Source organism: Ranitomeya variabilis, chromosome 1, assembly GCF_051348905.1.
Source record: "Ranitomeya variabilis isolate aRanVar5 chromosome 1, aRanVar5.hap1, whole genome shotgun sequence".
NCBI lineage: Eukaryota > Metazoa > Chordata > Amphibia > Anura > Dendrobatidae > Ranitomeya > Ranitomeya variabilis.
The window spans coordinates 1,072,657,307-1,072,683,238 of NC_135232.1; the positions used below are offsets into that span (position 1 = coordinate 1,072,657,307).

Below are 25,932 nucleotides of genomic sequence, written 5' to 3' on the forward strand. Positions count from 1 at the left end.
GTTAGCAACCCTATAGGTAATAATGGGCCCGTGTGGGAACCGTGAAAAAAAGCAGATATTACTCGTACTGGAACCTCGGACGTGTGAAGGAGGCCTCATTTATACAGCGGTACCTAAGTGCACTCGTATGCCATTATCTGACATCTTTGTGAGGAACTTTACTTATATGGTGACATTCTCTATGAGGCATCATTCACACGTCCGTGTTGCAGTTACACGCTGTATCTGTTTTTTTCATGGATAGAGCACATAAGCACGTACCCATTTTAATGTACGGTGCTGGTCACAAGTCCGCATTATTTCTCAGATCATGTGTCCATGCAAAACTCACGGAGACATGGCCGTTTTTTCCAGTATCACGGATGAAATGTTGCAATACAAGTCTATATCCGTGAACAACATGAATGACACTGAGGACCTATTTTTTTTACATACGTGTTGAAGCACGGACGTGTGAATGAGGCATTGGGTCTTATTCTCAGATTCACACACAATTGTATAAACACGTATGCGAAAAAAATGTCACAGATGTCATCAGTATTTTGGATCAGTGTTTTATCAGTTTTTGATCCATGTCGCCATTTTTACCATCAGTGTTTTGATCAGTGTGATGGCTAAATATAGGCGCCCATAGATGCAGCCGTTAGAAGTCTACTGTGTGACATGAATCTGTAAGACATGTTAATGAGACATTGATTGTGACATCATCTGATCACATCTGACCCTGTAAAGGTGGTATGGAGGCCTCCAGACTCTCCCCTGATGGATAATGTCTGGGGAAAGAGTAATCGATCCAATGGACCTTCATTGACCGATGCTATTGTTCGGCGATGCGATAATCTGCTGCCACAGGAGCCCGGTAGTGGCCCTCTCCTAGAGAATGCAGGAGCGCGCCCTGCTGTCTATGGAGAAGTTAGGGGAGATACTGGTCATCCCAATGGTCATTTCCTTGACAGCTATCTAATGTGTTTGGGGGATTTAAGACTTCTGAACTTTGGTGAATTAGTAAGTTATTTAAAGGAACCTGTCATCAGGTTTTTGACACCTAATTTAGGAGCAAGATGATGACCCCAATTCCAGAAATATGTCAGTTACCAACCTTCTTGCTGTCATTTTAATAAAATTGATGTTTTATTGCCAGGTGGCTATCACTTAAAGACTAATAACCCTGCTGCCATGTAGTCCTCCGAATTCATGAACTCTGTATAAACCAGCCCACATCACTAATTGGCAGCTTTCTGCCTATGCACAGTGTACACAGAAAGCTGCCAATCAGTAGTGTGGGCGAGGTTATTCAGAGCTCAGCATTCAGAGAACTGCTAGATCTGTAGGCGATAACAGTGATATTATCAAAGCTGGCCAGTAAGTGATAGATCACTGGAACCAGGGTTTACTCTCTACATCATGCTGCTGTCAGAAGGGGTAGAAAAAACCTGGTAACGGATTTGCTTTAAAGCACATAAAGAACCAGGGATCAATGAGTTCAAATAAAAAAAAAATGTGGTTCTGGCCCATCTGTAAAATGAATGGTGCACTTAGAGCTACCCATGTTGTCTGTGTGAAGATGACCTGTCATTATTTATTTGCTTTATTAAATAACATATTTTGAGACAAAGTATTGTACATTTGCAATATCACACTGCTTTTCTCAGCATGACATTGGAGAAGCGACAGTCTCCACTATAATTTAGACTATTTGTGGGTCGCATTGGAAGTGTATGCCTGCAATCGTGCTGCCCGAGCTGCTGTAGGGGCAGACTGTGGGCCGCTGGATTTTATTGCCTTTTGGCCCCTGTATTTCTCCGCAGCGCTGATTTTACTATACAGTGAATATGGTTAAAGAGACTGCAGCGTTCTGTGTCCCAGTTTTGTAACTTTTTCTTATTTATCAGCCCTGATTGTAGAAGTGCATTTTCCCACAGAAGCAGATCTAAGAATATCTCTTTCCACTTCTTCTTCCTCAGCTTTAATAAATATTTTTTACTTTATTTATTACTTGTATATTTAGCGTCCATCTTTGCACGCGTAACTTTTATCCTTATTATTCTGCACTTCACATTTCATAGTATGTATATTTTTATATAACAGGCGACCAAGTCCCCTGCTTGTATCCACAGATCCATAGAGTTAATAATACAATTCTGACCGCAGGTAGCTATGACACGAAGGGGCAGTGCACGGCATGAGGATACTTCCTTAGATCCCCTGTGCATGGTGCTCTGCCCCTCAGACACAGTAGGCATAACAATGTGTACTTGTTTAACCCCCGAGGCATGAATACAGATATAGCTGTCAATCGTTAAGTTGCATTGCCAACTGGATTCATAAACCTGAAGGGAGCAGAATTTTAAAGGGAACCTGTCAGTCATTTCATGCTGCCCGCACGACAGAGAGCTATGTTTTATTCTACAACATTGTGGTGTTTCAAAGAAAGCGTAGATTCAGAAAAAAGCCAAACTCAGGGGCTGGGGGGTCCGCAAGGAGGATTAGCAAACTTTTCTTCTGTACCTGGCTCTGTGAAGTGTGAACATAAAACTGGATATTTGAATCCACATTGAAATACACAGAATGCATTCAGACCATGACACAGTAGCATTGCTGGTCATACATTTACAGACAGACAATGTTCATTGTGACAAAATCTTGAGAACTGTTTACTTCTTGTCTGAAAGTTTTTACCTCACAAATAGTTCTATATTTCTCTCTGTTTGTTGTTTGTTATTGTAAAACCTGGAGGTTTATTTAACCTCTGTCTGTTGTGGACTTATCTAATTCTTGTGAGCTTTTATATTCTATGGGTTTATTGACCCCATTGTCTGATGTTTGCCTTGTATCTCTCTTTCATTTTATCCAAAAAGCTTGCCACTAGAAGGCGAGGTTGAAATCAGAGTTACATCGTGTAAATCACTATTTAAGACCAGAGAAACATGACTAAAACAGAAGCAGAATGTTGGGTACCTGTACTTACACGTGTACAGGGTTGTCATACTTGCATAAGTGGGGACACCCATGCAGTGTTGTGAATTTCTCAGGTATTCTCTGTCTTGGTGTTGATTCTCTGATATTCCAGACGGATGATGTTTAAAAGCTCCTTGGTGATGATGTGAGTATATGTACTTAATTTTTATATGTACTTTACCTCTGTATGTTAAAATATACAAAAGTGCACACAATCATACTATTCCTTTAATTTAGTACTTTAAAATAAAATTGCGTTATATTGCATGTAATAGCCTTTTTTAAAGCTGTATCCGAATCTTAGTGTTAAAACTTGGCAATACACTTGGTTTTCAAGTTGCTTTCTCTGAAATATTGCATGGTTTCAGAATAAAACATCTGTAATCATTTCTGTAATCACGGAGCCTGTCTGCCAGTGATGAGCGAACATGCACAGTAACGTCTTATCCGAGCACGCTCGGGTGTTATCTGAGCATCTGGGAGTACTCACGTATTATATTCCCTAACAAACAGGCAATTCCCACATGCGTTGAGGCTGTCTAACGGCCGCAAATCATTCAGCCGCAGGGACTAGAACATAATACACGAGCAGGCCCAAGAAACTCGGAAAACACCAGAGCATGCTCAGAAAAGACATTATCCGAGCATGTTCGCTCATTACAAATGGCAACGTATGGTAATAAGGAAGAACTGGCACCAACATTTTTATGGCTTAAACCTGTGTAATTGTGTATGTAATGTACTGTAAATGCAGTAATATACTCACTGATTGTCATTGTCTCTAGTTTCCAGCGCTGCTCCACTCCTCTTCTCACTTACATGACTTCTATATCGATTGCCAGATCACGCAGAGGTTTATGTCTCAGCCGGAAGTTACTTTTAGGGCTCATACTCACCTGTGAGAAACTCAGATGAGTCTCGCTTTTTAAAACCCGGCACTGCACCCGGCACTCAGAAGCGGAGCGGGTGGCTGCATGTATTCCTAGGCGGCCGCACGCTCCGATCTGAGTGCCGGCAGCAGCGCTGGGTATTAACATGCGAGACTCACTCGAGTTTCTCACAAGTCAGTATGAGCCCTTACAATGATACTCAATAGACTTATATTGTAACAGCTACTGTTCTGAAACAAACCCCAATGTGATCCGGCTAGTCGGAATAGCCGTCATGTAAGAAGAGGACCGGAGCGGCACTGGAAACCTGGTTTTACAAAGATTGGTGAGTACATTATCACATTACTTTCACCACACTACATATACATTTACACAGGCAATAAAATCTTTGGTGACAGTTCTTTTGTAAGTTTAAGTATGAGATATCCAGCTTCACCTTTCAGCAACCTTTCCACCAGTTCTCTGTTCTAAATCCCAAAAAAGTCCTTTTAGTACGGTAAATACTAGACAGGAAGGAGGAAAAGTAGAAGGAAGAAGAATTTCATGTCATAGTCTATAAGAAACTCATGATGTGAGAGGGGAAGGAGTAGCAGCAAGAGAGAACCATCTGTTTGGATTGAATCAGAATTCTGACATCACGACAGGCACAACCTGACAAACAACCACAGTTATAGCCTTATGTTTTCCAGAAATAATGCATACTGAAGAAAAACACCTAAAATATGAAGAGTACCTAACATTTCTGTCACTACTGCATAAAATACGTCTGTAATAACAGGTATAACACTCACTAATGAAAAGTTATGCTTAACCTTTTCCAACTTCTATTTTTCATACTCTAAAATATACAGATAGCAAACAATACCGAATAATTTATGTATTTTAATGTGTTTGCCGTAAGATGTTTGCAAATTTTGTAAATTTTTTGTGTTTCTTGTGGCTTTAAATGTAGACAAATTTGAAATGCCCATAATGACTTAAATCAGAATATGCAAAGCATTGTATGCCCAATACAAGCTTATAAGTTGTACAATTTTTTTCTAACAAAATTATTGGGGATATCATTTTGTGGCACCTTATTATATACACTTCTCAACATTAAAATTGAAACACCTGTTTGTTAGGCCTGTTATCCAAGCACGCCCAAGATACTTGTATAACACCTGAGCATGCTCGGATAACAATATTATCCGAGCAATAGCGATGAGCGAACGGGTCTTAGCCGGGCATCTTGGGCATAATCAGATAATATATTCGAGCCCCTGCAGCTGTATATTTTGCGGCAGTAGACAGCCGCAACACATGCAGGATTGTCTGTTTGTTTCGCAATCCCTGCATGTGTTGCAGCTGTCAACTACTGCAAAATATGCAGCTGCAGGAACTCGAACATATTATCCGAGCATGCCCAAGATAACACCTGAGCATGCTCGGATAACACATTATCCGAGCACGTTCGCTCATCACTGATAGGCAAGTTATTGATATGCAAATTATGAAAAAATGGAAACAAAATTTTCTAAACTTCTTCATATATTCAGAAACAAGTATGAGCACCAAGTGCAGAAATACACATACATACTCATCTTGGCTGCTATCATTGAGGTTATTGATTATTTTCTGAGGAATGTTCTGCTATGCTAAATGAACTATAGATCCCTTTGTAATTGCGACCAATGATATCAAGGTGTTCTCGATGGGAGACAAGTCGGTAGACACTGCAAGCAATGGTAGAACACTGCAGGCTGCTCATAATAACACAAGTAACATGCAGCCTGGCATAATTGTGCTGAAAAATTAATCATTTGAGAAATGATGACATTTTGGAGAAACGGTGACCCCACTGATTCCACAACCAAATCATTTTAACACTGACCTGAAGACCTCTTAATAATCTCCCTCTGTCATTGTATCCAATACAAAAGAACGATTCATCAATGAAGAGGATAGACCTCCATTCCAGACTCTATTGCTGTCATGCTCTGCACCATGATAGCCTCTGAAAATGGTGGTATGAGTTAAATGAAAAAACCTTCAGAAGGGAAAATTACATAGGTCTTACTTCTGGGTTTATAGTATGGGGTCGCATAATGTATGATAGCTTGAGCTATTTATTCCATCAGAATAAATCTCCAGATCTACGTCCTTCTAAAGAACCTAATCACTGTAAGATACAATATTGTTACTCTCCAGGAAGACATCTAGGCCTCTCTTGAACCCCTCGACTGAGTTCGCCATCACCACCTCCTCAGGAAAGGAATTCCAGAGTCTCACCGCTCTAACAGTGAATTCCATTCAGTATACACTAGCATTTCACCTTTACATTGTTTTTGTCATGGAACAAGTGGCATGGTCAAATCCCCAACGTGTCTCAAGAGTTGGCTATCAAGACAACATTGCAAGGCCACAAGTTGCTCATGCTACAATGAGCAGCCTTCATGGTCTAAATATGTTATCATGGCCTGCCACATGTTCAGACTAGTCTTCCATCGAGCACATCTGGGACATCATTGGTCAGCAACTGCAAAGAAAACTGCCAGAAGTGGATCTTGATGATTTGCCCAAGTGCATTCAACGTGGCAGCATATTCCTCAGACAACCATTAATAACCGCATTGATAGAATGCAAAGGCATGTAAGTGAGATTTCTGCACATGGCAGTCATATACGCTACTGAATACATCGAGGTGTTTTGAAAACTTTGTTTCCTTGTTTTCATCATTTTTATATCATTAACATTTCTATTGTCATTTTCACAATTCCACGACTTTATTTCCTCAGTGTTGATGTTGAGGAGTGTATAAGTATTATAGGTTCAGCGTTGACTTCCTCCTTTGTAAAGCGTAACACACTTTTACCAATAGGCAGTATATTGTTATGTAATTTCTTTTTTCATTTTTTTTGCATTATAAATTCACTAAGAATCTCAAAAGAATCTTTAGAGGATGCCTTCTACCATCTCTACTCAAAACATATGCAGATAGTTATGTATGGCAAGAGCTTCTGTATCGACACTTACATACTTCTAGACCTGTCATTAATTTTATTTTGAATGTACATAATAAGAAAACTTCTGTAAATATAAAGTCTGAATATAGTCATTTCAGACATCATTCAGCTGTCTAATCTCTTCTCTCTTTTATTGGAAATGCTATTATCTGGCTGGCATGTTCAGCTCAAGGATCTCTCACGTCTCTGTGTTGGACCCCAATGCCTTTGAATTGTCCTGTCTTTCAAGATCTGTTAAGCATCTTTTCTCTTCAATGGCAAGGCTTTTTTATGACTTGCCTATGTAAGTCAGCATTGCACTAATTTCAATGTACTCTTTTACCATGACAACCTTCAACCATATCTATAGGATCATCCTATAGCATGGCACTTAGAGAACTCTTCATCTTCGAGATTCAGTAATATTGAGTTGCATGTAAACATTATTGCATATATTACTTTCATTTTCTATCAGTTATTACTTTCTAAAAGAACTAGGGCTGAAAACATGGACAAATATAGTCATTTCATACCATCATGTTATAATAGAGGAATAATAGGTAGATGGATTTATAATACATTATATATATATATATATATATATATATATATATTACTATGTACCAGACGCAAGCAAGAAACTCCACAAGCTAAAGCATAAAATGAATCAAGTTATGAACCACTAACAGGATGTTTAAAGAGTATGTACACCTTTGTGACCTAAGTGTCTTCATGGTAACAGACTACAAAGAAACCCATTGTAGTCTGATCCTCATTCCTCCCACACATTTTGCTAATTTTCATTTGATTGGTTAGAAAGAAGTAGGGGGACAATAGAAGGAAGTGTGTTTGGGTCAGACTACACGGGATTTGTTGGAGGTCTGTAATAATTAAAGAGACAAAGGCCTTTAACATTAGACTATTACTATATATCAGACCAATATGTGTTCCCATGATGTATGCAAAACTGATCATTCTCAGTATCTCTTCATGTAATAGTTATAATCCAAATCTAATGCATTGAAACCCCCAAACCCAGATACATTTATATTGTCGAAAATGGCTATTTACAGTGTGACATCTGATTTGCATGTACTTAGTATGTGTACTTCACATAATCATAAACCAACAATGGCAACAAAACTAGTTCTAGTTATACTTGCTCTCCTAGAGCACATGTGTATGTGTATATCCCTACCATTTTCCATATGCTCTGCCTCACCAACACTGCCATCCGGCGTTGTTCTTTCATAGTTGTCTTCTGGGAGTGGTAGGGCACCCAGTCTTGGTCCAGAAGAGCTCTTACTACTCGGCGTCTCAGATTCTTCTAGCCCACTGTCATAGCAACTCTGCAATGACCCCTGATGAGGGTCTTGAGGTTGACTCACAACAGAAAACGTCACTCTACGAAATGGCTGTAAGACAAAAGATTCTGAATGTCATTGGAAAATTCTAAATAAAGGCAGTGCTGTCAACTGTACAGAGCTGAAGAACAGGAGCAGGAAAACTTCTACATATACATCTACATTTAGAGAATGTATGTAAAGATCTAACAGTTAGAATACATTGTAAGAAAGGCACGCTCAGCCTCTACATCTGAAAAACTCATCATTTTGGATTAAAAGGGTTGTCAAGTCTAATATGAAAAGTTTGCAGCCACTCTGTGTGACTGCAGACTTTTACATCACCCCAACGCACCTGTGTGGATTCGCTGGTTTCTTAGATGGGAATGGCGGTGATGTATGTGATATGCATATTCCCGGGCAGTACAAGTGTATTGAGCGAGGCCATGCCCACCGGACAACCGCGCTCTCGCTCCATGCACTTATATGGAACGAGGCTTCGCCCACTAGATGGGCTCTGCCCAGGAGTATGGATATTGCATACATCAGCGCCGTTCTCATCTCAGAAACTGGTGAATCCTCGCAGCGTACAGTGTGTGGGCTGGGAGAATTCAAAAGTCTGCAGTCCCACAGAGTGAATGTAAACTTTTCATTTTAAACCTAACAATCCCTTTAAGTATAAACAGTACTGTATGAAAATAGATGGGAAATAAAGAGAACCTGTCAGCACGATAGTGTAATGTAAAGTAAAGACATAAGTATAATGGCGCTTCAATACCTACTAAATTGATACCTTTGGTCAACAAATCCACTTTGTTGTTCTTCTTTAATCATTATTTGAAGTTTTCTGCTACTTAGTTTTCGGTGCACAGGGGCTGGATTGTGCACTTTGGTTTTCTCCTACCTGTCTGTGATTCCCCCGCCCCATCCACCTGTTTCCGGTCTGCGAATGACCTGCCTCCTCTGTTTGTCTTTCAAAGACCGAAAGCTGCAGAGGGGTTGGGGATCCCAGACAAGGAGGAGAAGACCCAGTGCATAGTCCAGCCTCTGTGCACCAAAATCTACATTGCAGAAAATTTTGAATGGTGATTACAGAAGAACCACAAAGCTGATTTCTTCACCAAATGTATCAATGTAATCAGTATTACAGCACCATAACAGCCATGACTTTAATTTACATTACAAAATTGTGCTGACAAGTTCTCTTTAAGAACAATATAGAATATGTACAGATACAAAAAGTCAGTACACTGATGGACATTGCAATAGACTGGCAAAGCAGGACACAGAGAAAGGTCCCTGCCCTAATGAGCTTACAATCTATGTTTAATATTATACATTTTTATATCTACTGCATTTTATTTATCTACTATATACAGAAGAGTCCAAAGATCCAGTTTTTTTCAAGGTTTGCTTGTGATGTTCATACCCCGAAAACAGATTTAGCTAGGCGATCATAAAACATACACAGTAAGCAAATTCTGCAATGGGTTACAAATACTGGAATAATAGTATTGGTCACACTATGGGCACAGTCATTTATCTTCTTGTAGGAGGCTGATATCTCATGAATGAAAATTCAGACCTATCCTGATTCCACAAGAAATGGAAGTGACTGTGAAATAAAATCTTTAATTTCATGGCAAAGAATGATGAAAAAGAAACATTTATAAATGTGTACGGCTGATCTATTTCATTTATATCAATGAGTTCATATTTCTTTCTGAATTTTACACATATCCATTCCAGTCAATGTTGCTGAGAGCATCTAAACTACTTACTACATCAGTTATCAGAAATGGAAAAATATTTAGTTGGTGTACAGTACCCGTTTGAGGTAATCTGGCAGTATGTGACCAGTGCTATTTCGGCATGGGCGACCATGGAGTTTCCCTTCTTCTCTGATCCCTGTTTCTTGATTGACAGTTGTGGCAATAGCCAGAGCAGAGTGGAGACAGATGGCAAAGAAGTAAGTGAGAAGGTGCACAGAACTCCTCCGCCATGCCAATGGTGCACTGGGCAATTTGGCCTGGTTTAAACAGTCCTCTAAAGGGCAATATATCAACTAAATTGCTATCTATTGGTTTGGCTTCTCTATGGGTGCAACGAGCATATGTATTTGGTTTGAACAGACTCATTTTTCACCCAAAAATCTTACAAAAAGCCATATTTGTAGATTGGGAGCCCTTGCGGGCAGGGTCCTCTCTCCTCCTGTACCAGTCGTAAGTTTGATTGTTTAAGATTGCTCTAATTTTTTTATGCATACCCCTTTTCACATGTAAAGCGCCATGGAATAAGTGGCGCTATAATAATAAATAATAATAATAATTAATTTGTTTTCAATTAGAGCCCACCAGTCTGTTTAAAGAAAGTCTATAATCATTTCTGGTATTTAAATACTAGAGACAGAACTAGATAGGTTAGTGGTGAAGGCAACTTAAACATACCTAGGTAATGGTCATAGGAAAACTCATTTTAACCCTAATTGCACAGCAGTTGCAAGAGCTCATGGTCTCGTTATAGGACCCCACACCCTATCTTAGTTTCCTGTACCGAACGCTCTCTAAATCCTCCTCTCTTCTCTTAGTGAAAATTGTAGTGTCCAACCCATAAACCGTATCAGCTGTCACTCAGAAAACAGAGGGGAAGGCTGGGGAGAAGAATGCAGAGAACATTGGACACTACACCCAAAGGGATCACCCAAATTGATTGCAGTGCTGGGATGATATAAAAATACTTTCCAAGGTCATCGTAATTTTAGCAGTATTGAAAGTTCCATACTTCTTACACCTTATTTAAAGCTCTATATACGTGGCAAATAGCGAGACATTCAAATATGAGGACTCTGTTTCTCTAAGTTGTCAAACCCAATAAATCTGGCTTCTCCTCAGATGTGGATATCTGGCTACATATGAACTTAAATTACTCTATAGGAGTCTCTCTATAGGAGATATGAAAACTTTAAGCTCTGAGCTCCTTTTAGGAATGGGTATTACACAAGTGCTACAGTAAATAGGTAAACCGTTTAGTGCCGGATTCCCTTCCATCACACCATAGCTGTGTGCCATTGTACTGATTGAGTTTCAAAGCAAGAGATGGATTTTGAGATGGATTTTGCGAATACCTATAGCAAGAGTCAGTGATTCAATACAGTTGTTTTAGTTACTGTTCTCTTATCTCATCCATTTGCACATGGTTATTATGATGATAATGTATATGAACCCCCCAAAAAAGAATGCAAAGACCAGAATTAGCCCATGACTTTAGTCCAATTTCTGATTAAACTGCCCAACATTTCATCAGGACGGTCTCTTATCAATTCATTAAAGCTAAATTGACTTAATATTGTACTATAGATTACATTTTTCAAACTTTAATGCTATTTTTTTTATTGGTATTTGATCTTACATGACATGGTAGGTGGCTAGAGATGAGTGGATATTTGAAAATCAAATTTACCAGCTTTGGCAAATTTTACCCCAAAATTGATTCAAATAATATTGAGTGAATCTCAATACTGGAAAGCTTGAAATTGCTCAGAAAATTCACATGAGAGAGAGGAGAAACAGTAAGGCTATGTGCACACGTTGTGGATTAGGCTTAGGAATTTCTGGTGCGGATTCTGTCTCTCCTGGCAGAAAACGCACCTGCGGTTTTTTGTGCGGTTCCGCAGCATTTTTTTGCGCGTTTTTGCTGCGGTTTTCTTGCGGATTTGCTGCGGTTTTTACCCCTGCAGTTTTCTATAATGGAGTGGGTACAAAAATGCTGCAGATTCACAAAAAAGAAGTGACATGCTACTTCTTTTAAACCGCAGCGTTTCCGCAGCGGATTTTCCGCAAAGTGTGCACAGCATTTTTTTTTTCTCATTGATTTACATTGTACTGTAAATCAATTGCGGATCTGCAGCGTTTCTGCACCTCAAAAAACGCTGCGGATCCACAGAGAATCCGCAACGTGTGCACATACCCTTCGAGAAAGGGAGAATGCCCCACTTACAATAAGAGTTTACAGGAGAGAGACAACCTTGCTTACCATAAAAGCTTACACTTTATAGGAAAGAGAGACACATTACACAGCTGACTATAAAAACTTACATTCTATGGACTGGAGAGAGAGGACCTTGCTGACTATAAGAGCTTACACTCTAATGACGAGAGAGAGATGACCCCACTGACCATAAGAGCTTTCACACTATGAAAGAGAGAGGACAAAGCTGATGAGAGCTCACACTCTACAGGAGAAAAAAAATAAAGGACCCCGTGACTATAAGAGCTTAAACTATACAGGAAATAGAGATTTTCCCAGTTATTCTTCAGATAAAAAAATGACTCTTCAGTACAAACTGTGCTCCACTAGGAGCTGCTAATCTGTAATGGCCCAGGTACTGACCACTGCTCTATAAGTTATGATAATCTGCTAGATTTCATAGCTGCAGGTCATTATGGGGAATCCCGTGCTGCCAAACAGGAGCCCACTCTCTGATACTTCAGCAGTGTGGGAAAAGATGCTGAGAAAGTTATTTTATGCAAACTGTAAAAAATCAAATCTTAAAAGATTCAAATGCACGTTAAAGTGAAAATTTCTGGAAATTTGACTCAAATGTGGTATGATTTTTTTCACGAACTTATAGACTTGCATTGCCGAGTTTGATCCAACCCTTGGATCAAAATTGGATGTCTTCAAAAAATCATGGCATCAAGTTATGTCCATTTACTGTATATGGCAATTTCACAATTCACAATATGCTGCTCTTAAAATTCATGTAACAGAGAGGAGAAAAGGGGAGAGAAAGGGAGAATACCCCACTGACAATATGAGTTTAAAGGAGAGAGAGAGCGAGAGAAAACCTTGCTTACCATAAAATCTTACACTTGGATCTCCAAGAAATCATGGCGTCAAGTTTTGTCCATTTATATAGCAATTTTATGAATCATTCTATGCTGACTGTTACTTCACTATATCATCAAACCACAAAGCAGATAATATTCAGAATCACAAAGCAGACAATATTTGGTCTTGTATTGCATATATTGCCATTTATCAATTTTCGACAGGAAAATAAATCAAACCAAGTTGAAAAAAAATTCCATTATAAGACACTATTGGGTCACTGGTGCCATGTGGCATATTATACAGGGACATGTGACTACTTTGGCAAGTTGAAGTTTGTATACATGATAGCATCATCAAATCTCAATGAATATGTTTTTGAGTTTGTAACATTTAGGGATCAATGGGTATTATTCTTCAGTGATTGGAAAGTCCCTTGAAGAAATACTCAATACAAGAAATGAACAGGTAGAGTTTTATTTTATGTAAATTAGACAGTAATGTAGAGATATACTGCTTGGTAAAAACTTTTAAAACTTCATAGAAAACTTTATTTGGAATCAAAGACTCTAAATCCAACAAAAGATGAAGAACAAGAGAGAGAGGCCACAGAGAAGAATAATCACACATGCACAAAGAAGACCTGGTAGCGGAGAGATCGGGATAACTTCCAGTTGGAAGAGAATGGCTTATGTTATTTTAGGGTGAAAGAAGTGCTCTGGCTTCAAACTTAAATACGAAAGATGCAAGAAATATTCTCTCTCACTGCCCATCATTATTTCATTTGTTTCCTTGTTACACATATCATTGAAATTCCAAGAATTGGAGGCAAAGACGGAGAAATAAATAAATAAGGGAAATGTCTGTGTCTTTTGATGTAGTTTTGAATCTTTTAGCTCGTACAACTGCCACAGGGCACTACAATGTTAAAGAGCCTCTGTAACAAGAAATAGTTTAACTAAAGATGTTGACAGAACCAATCCAGAATAAAGCATGATAATTGAACTGATGTACAAGTCATGTCTATCCTCTCATTTAGATATGTACAATGTACAAAGAATGACAGACAAGGCCGGGATAGTGATGGGAAGTTAGGAAGCATTTAAATAGATTTGAGTTTCTTGTTCTTCAGTGTAGGATTGACATGTCCTAGACCGAATATTCAGATTCTGCTCCCCATCTAGGCAGGGGAAGTGCATTCATTTTTAGATGTATTATCAGCCTGGCAATTAATGTCTAATAGGTTATGTATGAAAAATAAATTATAATTTCACATTTCTGTAACAAAAATAGTGCTTTCTTCTGCATTTGCTTTATTACATCAGAGACTGGAGAATGTTGGGTCGGATAAACCCTGAAAGTGATGAAAATATTGAATTAAAAGTTCTCACTCAATACGACACAACTCATTTAATGTCAAATTGTTCAAGGTGATGAAGTTTGAATTAAAAGGAGCTAGCACCAACGTGTACACTCTATTGTGAAATGTAACCTCTCAGCCAAAACCACCACCCTGTATTTATTGGTACCTTTTATTCCTTCCTAAAAAGCCCATTTTACTGTCATTGATTTCTTTATATGACAACAATCAATTTTAGAACTGCAGCCTTCATATGCTAATTAAAATGTGAAAAGTGACTAGTGTTCCCAGAAAGGGAAGGTATCAACAAAAGGTATCAACCACTGAGGACTCTCAATTCTAAATATTTTTCTAGTGTTCCCAGATTAATAATCCCACTAATCATGTTATCACACCACTATGGGCGTAAGTAAAATTATTGTAAAGAGCAGCATCATTGCTGGTTCTTTGCAAATCTCTGCTTCTCTGACAATTTGTGGTAAGTTGGGTGTATGCAGCCTGTCTTCATCGATACACTGGGCAAGACTAGGAAGGCAATAGTGATGCAGGACTCATCCAAACATTAATGCTGGTTCTTCAAATCTAACATCTGGCTTTGCCCTACATCACCGCTGCCTCCCTTTGCATGTGCAGTGCACCAATGAAGCTGGGGTGTGTCCACCTGGAAAACTGCAAATTATCAGGGAGGCAGGGATTTGTAAAGAGACGTCAAAGATGGCCATCACATGCATCCTCTTTCATCTGCTTCACTATATCCCAGGGCTTCAGATGCCTTGTAGGCCTCCGATGACACAATGTACCAAGCCATCACATCGCAATGCAATGGCGTGTCACCCGAGGCTAAGACAACACATTAAAGGATGCATGTTGTGGTGTCAGGACATGTGCGGCATGTTGTGGTGTCAGGACATGTGCGATGTCACTGTATGCAATGACATTAGTGGCCTACCTAGCACTGGGAGCCTGAGTGTAAAGTGTAACTGGATGAAGGTAATACATGTGACATAGGAAGACTTAGCGAATATTCACAGAGAACCGATAGATGGGTGAGGGCAGCAAATCAGGTGACTAGTGAGGTGCATATTAATTTGTTTCACCTTTTACTGGCCCTGTATGATTCAACAAAATGGCAACCACCATTTTGCTGAATTTTTGCAGTTCGAATTGAGAAAAAAAATTGTATCCTGTAGAATTAAATTTTTTGTAAAATTCAAGCGTTCAATTCCACTCTAATACAATTGCTCAACTCTTACAACGGTGTGGCAAAACCTCTACTGAGTCAATGGAGCATGTAATAATAATTGACAATACATATCACTACATTTCACATGTACAATCCATTAGACCAGTCATATTTAACAGTCCACAGAAGGACTACAATGCCCAAACTGACTGCGGACTGTGAGTTTTCGTGCCTAAACTAACAGATAGGCATATATAGGACTGTTCATCAGGTCTTGGGAAACTCTTGGGTGGTCCGTGCATTGTGTTCTGCACTATGCGCTTTTAGCCCTTTGTGAGAAAAGCTCAATACAAATTTTAGTTGTTGTGAAATACTTCTATTTGAACATGGCTTTAGACTAAATCTGAGTAAAGGTTAAAAAAAAAAAAGTGCCAGGTAGGATATAATGTTGTTTTCTGCTACGTTACAAATAAAGTGTGAAATATTAGTCGTTCTCTGTGCAAATATAAAGTTTTTCCCACTTTTTCCAATCAAATTTGTGCGTTAGAAAAAGTAAGTTGTGCAATCCTCTTAACCTTGTTTATTCCATTTGTCTTTTTTTTATTTTCCATATATGTTTTTACTTATACATTTGTATATTTTCTGTTTGATTTGCCATTCCATTAACATGTGATATTTTCTGTCCCACCTAAAAAGTAAAGTGACGCTATTAACCAGTACCTTGATTAAGGCTTTGCACCGAAACATGTAGGTAAGCTGTCCATCTGTAGATTATTCTTTATCTGTGATGGAGTTACAGTTTTAAATATTCCCAATAAATGTGAAGTTTTAATATATTTTTACTTCCCTGGATTCCTTATCCTTTGAAGCATTCATTGGAGGCTTCACTCGAATGTAGGATTCCACCTAATCAGGAGTGAGTTGTAACTTGGTGAGCCAACGCTACTTTTTTTTTGCCCCTTGCTTAATTTTTTCTACAAATCTACTAATCTGTCCTATAATAATAATAATAATAATAAAAATCTATCTATATAATCATCAAAGGGGTACTTCTGTCTGTTTGTCTGTAATGGAAATCCCGCGTTGCTGATTGGTTGCTACCAATCAGCGACAAGCTTAGTCTGGCCGTGAATTGGCCCCTCCCTACTCCCCTCCAGTCAGTGCTAGTGTGTCGCCCCATCCCGGACAAACTTTTTACTATTGATGCTGCCTATGCAGCATTAATAGTAAAAAGATATAATGTTAAAAATAATAAAAAAAATAAAAAATTGTGCTATTCTCACCTTCCGCCGTCCACTGATGCGCACGATGCTGCGAGACCGCTCAGTCATCTGGGTAATTTTGCAATGCATCACTGGGAACGGAAGCTAGCGGCAGCATTGCGCGCATCAGCACAGCTTTGCTGGTCGCCGGAGGGTGAGTATATAACTATTTTTTATTTTATTTTTTTTAGCAGGGATATGGTGCCCACACTGCTATATACTACGTGAGCTGTGTTATATACTGCATGGACTGTGTTATATACTACATGGCCTGTGTTATATACTGTGTGGCTGCTATATATTACGTGGCTGTGCTATATACTACGTGGCTGTCTGTGTTGTATCGGCTGTGCTATATACTATGTGGGCTGTGTTATATACTACGTGGCCTGTGTGATATACTGTGTGAGCTGTGCTATATATTACGTGGGCTGTGCTATATTTTATGTGGGCTGTGATATATACTACATGGCTGCTATATACTACATGGCTGTCTGTGTTACATGGGCTGTGTTATATACTATGTGGTTGCTATATACTATGTGGCTGCTATATACTATGTGGCTGCTATATACTACTTGTGCAGTGTTATATACTGCGTGGGCTATCATATACTGCATGGGCTGTGTTATATACTACATCTCTGTGCGATATACTACGTGGCTGTGCTATATACTACGTGGCTATCTGTGTTACGTGGGCTGTGTTATAAACTATGTGGCTGCTATATACTATGTGGCTGCTATATACTCCGTGGCTGTGCTATATACTATGTGGCTGTGCTACATACTACGTAGCTGTGTTATATACTACGTGGCTGTGTTATACACTACGTGGCTGTGCTATATACTACGTGGTTGTGCTAAGCGCTACATACATACATACATATTCTAGAATACCCGATGCGTTAGAATCGGGCCACCATCTAGTAATAATAATATAAAAAACACAAGTCAAAACTAAAAGTATATTGATGTGTCCAATACTTAGGTGGCTTCTATCATATACAGTATGTCCGTCGTCTAACTCCATGACTAAAAAGCAACGTATGGAACTACTAATTTTCATGGAAGGAAAATGCAGATGATTATATCCCTCGTATAGCTACTAGATGGTGCACAGCATTGGATGGAGAAGATTTCATGCTCCCGGCTTTTTTAAGGTTGTAGTTATCATAGTATTCAGAGCTCATTTTGCGCCTTTGGCACCATATTATTAAATACGGCTTTATGCCTTAGAATTAGAATTCATCGCCTATATCCTTCATGTTGCGTTCATGATCCTCAGTTATTGGATGACTTTGCTGTTGACTTAATAAGGCTTTTCTTCCACCGACTAAAGACACATCTGACATTTTGTTTTTCTCCCCTGTTGAGATCAGATGCTCAGAAGCGCTTTGATTAGACGGGAATTGTTTTTATTCAGAATTTGAGATATTGAAGAATTAGAAAAAAAAAAGATCATCATAGTCGCCGTTATTGAACTGTTAATACAGATACATGGGAAATTATCTGTGTTTCTTGATGATTGCGGAATCGGAATACTTTTGGCAGCTGTTTATACAATATAAGTAATGATGAAAGGAAGAAATAACACTTGCATTCTGCCTGGTAAATGATCAGTGTATCTCGGTTTAAAAGAAAAAAAATAAGAAAAAAGTAAAGATTTCTCCGATTCCAACAAACCTTTTCATTTAAAGAATGGAGAAGATCAAATTTATATCCATTTTTCTTGCTTGCAGGCAAGTTTTGCCATCAACAGTCTCATAAATAAGTGATCTATTCTGAGAAGTGACTGATTCAACAGAAATTCTATCAGGGCAGACAATTATCTATAAAACTATGTGGGCTTGTGCAGAACAGCTGACAGGCTGAGAACATTCATATATATGCATAATGTTGATGGGGCGGGGGGGCTGTTTGGAAAAACGAAGTCGTACATTATTTCAGGGAACTTCTCATTGTATCTGGAGGATTTTATCATGACAAATGTCTTTTCAGTACATTCATTAGAACAAGGCATTTAAATATCATTTATGCGCTGAGGGATGGAGCTGGAGGTTGTAGCACTTGACTTTGTAATAACCGGGCCGTGTTGTAAATGGATTGGGCTTCTGTTTATTCTGTTGGTCATTTACTTTCCTCTGTTTGTTACTCTCTGCGGTATTTTAGCTCGCAGGTAGAAAGACGTTTACGGCCCCATTACAACTTGCTTACAGCAGATGTGATGCTTTTCTGCAGTAGGGGCAGATAAACAGTTCATTTTGGAAGTCTTGTTTGTTTCTTTGCTTATTCAAAAATGCCATGGAATTAAAGTATATACGGTATATACCATTGATAATGTGATAATAACGACAGGCAGCATGATTATTCAGGTCACTATGGTTACAGTAACACCAAACGGGTATAATTTATTTACTAATTTAATTCAATAAAAAAATTGGATTTTTGAACAAAAAAAGATTGGTCAATATTGCCATTATCCAAGACCTATAACTTTCTGTTTATTTTGGTCTACGGTGCCCTATAAGAATGTGCATGTGTGTTGTTTATGTGTTGTGTGTGTTTTGTGAGTTGTGCATGTTGTGTGTGTTTTGTGTATGTTGTGTTTTGCAGGTGTGTGTTGTGTGTTGTACGTGTGTGTTGTGTATGTTTTGTGTGTATTGTGTGTGTATGTTGTGTGTGTTATGTGTTGTGCATGATTTGTATGGTGTTTTGTTATGTGTTGTATGTTGGCTGCGGTTTGCATTGTGTATGTGTTTGTGTTGTGTGTGTTATGTGTGTTGTGCATGTTGTGTGTTATGTGTGTTATGTATGTTGTGTGTGATGTGTGTTATGTGTTATGTGTATGTTGTGTGTGATGTGTGTTATGTGTGATGTGTATGTTGTGTGTGATGTGTGTTATGTATGGTGTGTATGTTGTGTGTGATGTGTGTTATGTGTGTTGTGTATGTTGTGTGTGATGTGTGTTATGTGTGTTGTGTATGTTGTGTGTGATGTGTGTTATGTGTGATGTGTATGTTGTGTGTGATGTGTGTTATGTGTGTTGTGTATGTTGTGTGTGATGTGTGTTATGTGTGTTGTGTATGTTGTCTGTGATGTGTGTTATGTGTGTTGTGTATGTTGTGTGTGATGTGTGTGTGGGTTATGTGTGTTATGTGTGTTGTGCATGGTATGTGTTGTGTGTGGCTGATGTGTGTTATCTGTGGTTTGTGTGTGTGTGGAGTTGTGTTGTGTTGTGTGTGTAGTGTGTGTGCTGAGCTGACATTTTAATTTATACCATTTTGGAGTATGTACAATGGATTTTTGTTTGCATTGTTTGGGAGAGGTGCAGCGACAGATAGGGCAGCATCTGCAGAAGTGGCTCTCACCCAAATCTAAAATAGTTTTGTTCATTAACCCTGCTGTTCTGTTTAGATTTCACATACACTTGTACTGTTCCCGGTCATTTTTGACCGTCCTTATAAAATAATCATTTTTAGCTAATCTAAGTGGTTTTTTTAAACAGTTTTTGCACTATTATATTGCTTGTGAAGATGGTTGTTCAAATACCAGAAAAAAAAATAAATACAAAGCTTGTTTTATATTTTTTTTATATCCAAAAGGGAACATGGTATTTTTTCGATTTTTGTAAAAATTGATTATTTTTGCAGATAAAAAAAAATCTTGATCTAAATGTTAACTATAAGTAATAATATCAAACATTATGTAGATATACTTTTTTCAAAGGCAAAAAAAAAAAAAAAGCTTTTTTTCTCTATAAAATGGCAAAAAACGTTGTTTTTTATACACTTATACTGTTCCCGGTCATTTTTGACCGGACCTAACAAAGTTGTGATTTGTACCTAATTCAAGTGTTATTTGATTACCTGTTGCATTGTTTTACTGTATGTGAACATGGTTTTCAATAATCAGATGAAAAATTAAATCAAAAACTTTTATTTTTTGAATCAAATAAATTAACATTTATGTACAGTGTAATACTGTACAACCAGCAAACACATGGAAAATCATGATTTACAATATGAAATGTTGACAACTGAATGGAACTAGATCTATATGAACAGCAGGGTAAATAAAAACCAGTGAAATAAATTGCGCATAGCTATACTGGAAGCGAATCCGTCGGCTGTATCGCAACTTGAAAATGTTGGTATGTGTAAATCTGTTCTGACCAAAAGTAGTCAGATACATTGATAAATAGTAGTAGATATAGTTCAAAATGAGGTGATAGCACCTTTATTTTTGTCAAAAATTGTCTGGAGAGCTGAATAAAGGCCTATCGGTCATTTTTGACCGAACAGTACAAGTGTAAAAAAAATTGTACCAAATAAAGTAAACAAAAATTAAAAAAAAAAAAAATTCCCACAGAGAGTACCCCCCTAATGACGAAAAGTCAGGGAGCCTCAAGTCTCAGAATCACACGCTGAATTTTTATAACATTATAGAATTTCAAAAACGGTCATTTTTGACCTAACAGAACAGCAGGGTTAAAGGAAATGTGTCATCATCATTTAGTATTAAATGTATTTTAAAAGAAAATTGGCAATATTTTTTTATATATCACAATCTGTATTAAAATTAAAACATTATCTTGCCAATTTTACACTGGCGATTGATTTAATGCTGAGCTCTAACTTATTTCTTTCCAGGAAATCTACATGTACACTTTTAGCTATACACTTACCCTATCTTTCTTATTGAAGCATCTAATGAGCGTGTGTAAATGCCATTGTGAAGGATGGGAAGCAGGGTCAGCTCTAACATCCCCTCTTGTGATTGGTGGATCCTGTGTTATCAGCTGTATACAGAGGTGTTACCTTTCATTGTAAGCCTGCCTCTGTTGATGAGGAAACTGCTGATATCTCTTCCTGAAATAAGAGGAAGTCTGAGTGTAAACCCCCCAGTGGCCAGTATGAAAATTGCAAGATTACTAACTTTTCCTTTTAATAAATATCAAGATATAAAAAATGCAAACATTTAAAAAAAACATGTTCAACTTCTAACTCTTAGAAAACTAAATTAAAACAAGTCATTTTCTGCTGATACATAGTCTTTAATTCTCCTGCTAAAACAATAAAGACATCTTTGTTTAAATACCTACAAAGGTCTGAGATCTAGTGCTGTAGGATCAAACTGCTGACAAATTAATTCATTTTTTGTGACACAATAATATCACACCGCCATAACAGAATGACTTGATTTTCTCACTAAATATATTATGTGCGCATAAATTGACATTAAAAGATTATGTCTGACATTATGGTCATGGTGTTAACTACATGAAATGCCACTCATTACTATAACGGTACCATCCATGCAGCCCTTCATATAAATGCTGTCTTAAATTTTAAAAAAATCCTGTTTTCCATGAAAATCCTGTATATTGTAGTTATGAAGTAACTGGAGCATAACAAGGTCACTATGTGATAATCTATTTTATCCTGATTGGTGAAAAGTATATCCATAATACACACTTAATCGAAGTAATCTCTTTTGATTAATTGATGTATGACTTCTTAAGCAAGGATAAATGTATTATCCTGGAGTCTGCCATGACCTTTATTGAAAATTCATTTTGTACATTGAACACATGATTTTCAAATGCAAAGATATTCGTCTTCTCATCACAAATCTGCTTGTAAAAATTTAAAATTCCTTAATAAAATTCTATTTATTTCACAGAACAAGTTAATGAAATTACAATTTGTTTGGTCAAATTCATAAATTTGGGAAACGGTAAGATAAATATTGAATATAGATAGATAGATAGATAGATAGATAGATAGATAGATAGATAGATAGATAGATAGATAGATAGATAAGAAAGAAAAAGAAAGAAAGAAAATAGATAGCTTGATAGATAGATAGATAATAGACAGATAGATAGATAGATAGATAGATAGATAATAGACAGATAGATAATAGATAGATAGATAGATAGATAGATAGATAGATAGATAGATAGATAGATAGATAGATAGAAAGATAGATAGATAATAGATAGATAGATAGATGATAGATAGATAGATAGATAGATAATAGAAAATAGATAGATGATAGATAGATGATATAGATACATAGAAGATCGATAGACAGATATTAGATAGATAGATAATAGATAGATATATAGATAATAGATAGATAATAGGTAGATATGAGATATGATAGATAGATTATAGATATATAGATAGATAGATGATAGAAGATAGATATATAGATAGATGATAGATAATAGATAGATAGATAGATAGATAGATAGATAGATAGATAATAGATAGAAAGATAGATAATAGATAGATAGATAGATAATAGATAGATAGATAGATAGATGATAGATAGATAGATAGATAGATAGATAGATAGATAGATAGATAGATAGATAGATAAATAATAGATAGATAGATAATAGATAGATAATAGAAAATAGATAGATGATAGATAGATGATATAGATACATAGAAGATCGATAGACAGATATTAGATAGATAGATAGATAATAGAGATATATAGATAATAGATAGATAATAGATAGATATGAGATATGATAGATAGATAGATAGATAGATAGATAGATAGATTACAGATATATAGATAGATAGATGATAGAAGATAGATATATAGATAGATGATAGATAATAGATAGATAATAGATAGATAGATAGATAGATAGATAGATAGATAGATAATAGATAGAAAGATAGATGATAGATAGATAGATAGATAGATAGATAGATAGATAATAGATAGATAGATGATAGATAGATAGATAAATAATAGATAGATAGATAGATAGATAGATAGAAAGATAGATAATAGATAGATAATATATAGATATGAGATATGATAGATAGATAGATAGATAGATAGATAGATAATAGATAGATAGATGATAGAAGATAGATAGATAGATACATGATAGATAGATGATAGGTAATAGATAGATAATATATAGATAGATAGATGATAGAAGATGGATAGCTAGATAGATAGATAGATAGATAGATAGATAGATAGATAGGTAGATAATAGATAGATAGATAATAGATAGATAGATAGATAGATAGATAGATAGATAGACAGATAGAAAGAGAGATAATAGATAGATAATAGATAGATAGATAGATAGATAGATAGATAGATAGATAATAGAAAATAGATAGATGATGAATAGATGATATAGATACATAGAAGATCAATAGACATATATTAGATAGATAGATAGATAGATAGATAATAGATAGATAATAGATAGATATGAGATATGATAGATAGATACATAGATAGATAGATAATAGATAGATAGATAGATAGATAGATAGATAGTTAATAGAAGATAGATATATAGATGATAGATAATAGATAGATAATAGATAGATGATAGAAGATAGATAGATAGATAGATAGATGATAAATAATAGATAGATAGATAGATAGATAGATAGATGATAGATAGATGATAGGTAATAGATAGATAATAGATAGATAGATAGATAGATAGATAGATAGATGATAGAAGATAGATAGATAGATATTAGATAGGTAGACAGATAGACAAACAAATAGTGCAATTAAGAAAATCAAAGGATCGATAGACAAGTTAATATGGAAATTATGAAAAAAGGACATCTTTTTTTCAGTTTTGTGCATGATAATAGCCCCACTTGACTGCAATCAGTGGGGTTATTATAGAATATCTGAGGAATGTTCTGCCATGTTGAATGCACTTGGAAAGCACTTCATCAAATTCTTAGCTTGCGGCTACCTTTGCAATTGCTGATCAATGATATCATTGATGTGGTTGACAGGAGACAAATCTGGAGACTCTGTAGGCCATGGTGGTTTAGGCCAGGAAGACTGCTCATGGCAGTACCAGCAAGGTGTGATCTGGCATTGTCATGTAGAAAAATGGCTTGTGTGATACTTTGGAGTAAAGGCCGTAACACTGATCCATGACCAAATCAATCTTATGCTGAACTATTAATGGTGGAGTGAGGACTAGACAGTTCTGAATACCTAGTTAGTGTGTATGGGAGAGATGGGAGAGAGGGAAAGGTTGGAGCTTGGCACGCTCAGACATATATCACTGACCATTGCAAATGAATATAGCTGGTGGGTGCCGTACCTGCTGGTGATTTCAGCCGAAGTGAGGAAGAAGGAGGGGTGTTTCCAGCACGTCCATCAAGTTTCATTAAAATTTATTTTTATTAGAACATTTTAAAAAGCAATGATAAAATTGAGAGAGAGACTCTCTGCCTGACGTTTTTCTGGCGCACCTCGGTGCCCTTAGTCTTAGGACAGCCAAGCATGGGACGGGCTCACTCCAACTTGCACCATTCATGTAGGGCATATGTTGTGAACAGTTATCATTTTTTAAATGGATGATGTAATTGCCTGAAATTCTGAAATGAAAAATTGATGTAGCTAAAGTACAACACTGTGTGCAGAATTATTAGGCAAGTTGTATTTTGATCACATGATACTTTTTATACATGTTGTCCTACTCCAAGCTGTTCAGGCTTGAGAGCCAACCACCAATTAAGTAAATCAGGTGATGTGCATCTCTGTAATGAGGAGGGGTGTTGTCTAATGACATCAAAACCCTATAAAAGGTGTGCTTAATTATTAGGCAACTTCCTTTCCTTTGGCAAAATGGGTCAGAAGAGAGATTTGATGGGATCTGAAAAGTCCAAAATTGTGAGTGTCCTTGCAGAGGAATGCAACAGCCTTGAAACTGCCAAACTTTTGACGCATGATCACCGAACAAACAAGTGTTTCATGGCAAATAGCCAACAGGGTCACAAGAACCGTGTTGGGCAAAAAAGGCGCAAAATAACTGCCCATGAATTGAGGAAAATCAAGCGTGAAGCTGCCAAGATGCCATTTGCCACCAGTTTTGCAATATTTCCGAGCTGCAACGTTACTGGAGTAACAAAAAGCACAAGGTGTGCGATACACAGGTACATGACTAAGGTAAGGAAGGCTGAAAAATTACCACCTTTGAACAAGAAACATAAGATAAAATGTCAAGACTGGGCCAATATCTTAAGACTGACTTTTCAAAGGTTTTATGAACTGATGAAATGAGAGCGACTCTTGATGGGCCAGATGGATGGGCCAGAG

At 37.1% G+C, this 25,932-nt stretch overlaps 1 protein-coding gene across 3 annotated transcripts in view; it reads right to left on the reverse strand.

Moving 5' to 3' along the window:
• The window catches only part of PCDH7 (protocadherin 7), a 1,191,840-nt gene that overhangs the window by 574,962 nt on the left and 590,946 nt on the right, over nucleotides 1-25,932 (reverse strand). For all 3 annotated transcript variants that reach the window (XR_013220074.1, XM_077279933.1, XM_077279931.1), the window contains exon 2: nucleotides 8,031-8,247. Coding sequence is in view for 2 of the 3 variants with exons in the window: in XM_077279933.1 (XP_077136048.1) it covers nucleotides 8,031-8,247 (217 nt within the window). In the remaining variant the exon portion in view is untranslated. The remainder of the gene's footprint in view (nucleotides 1-8,030; nucleotides 8,248-25,932) is intronic.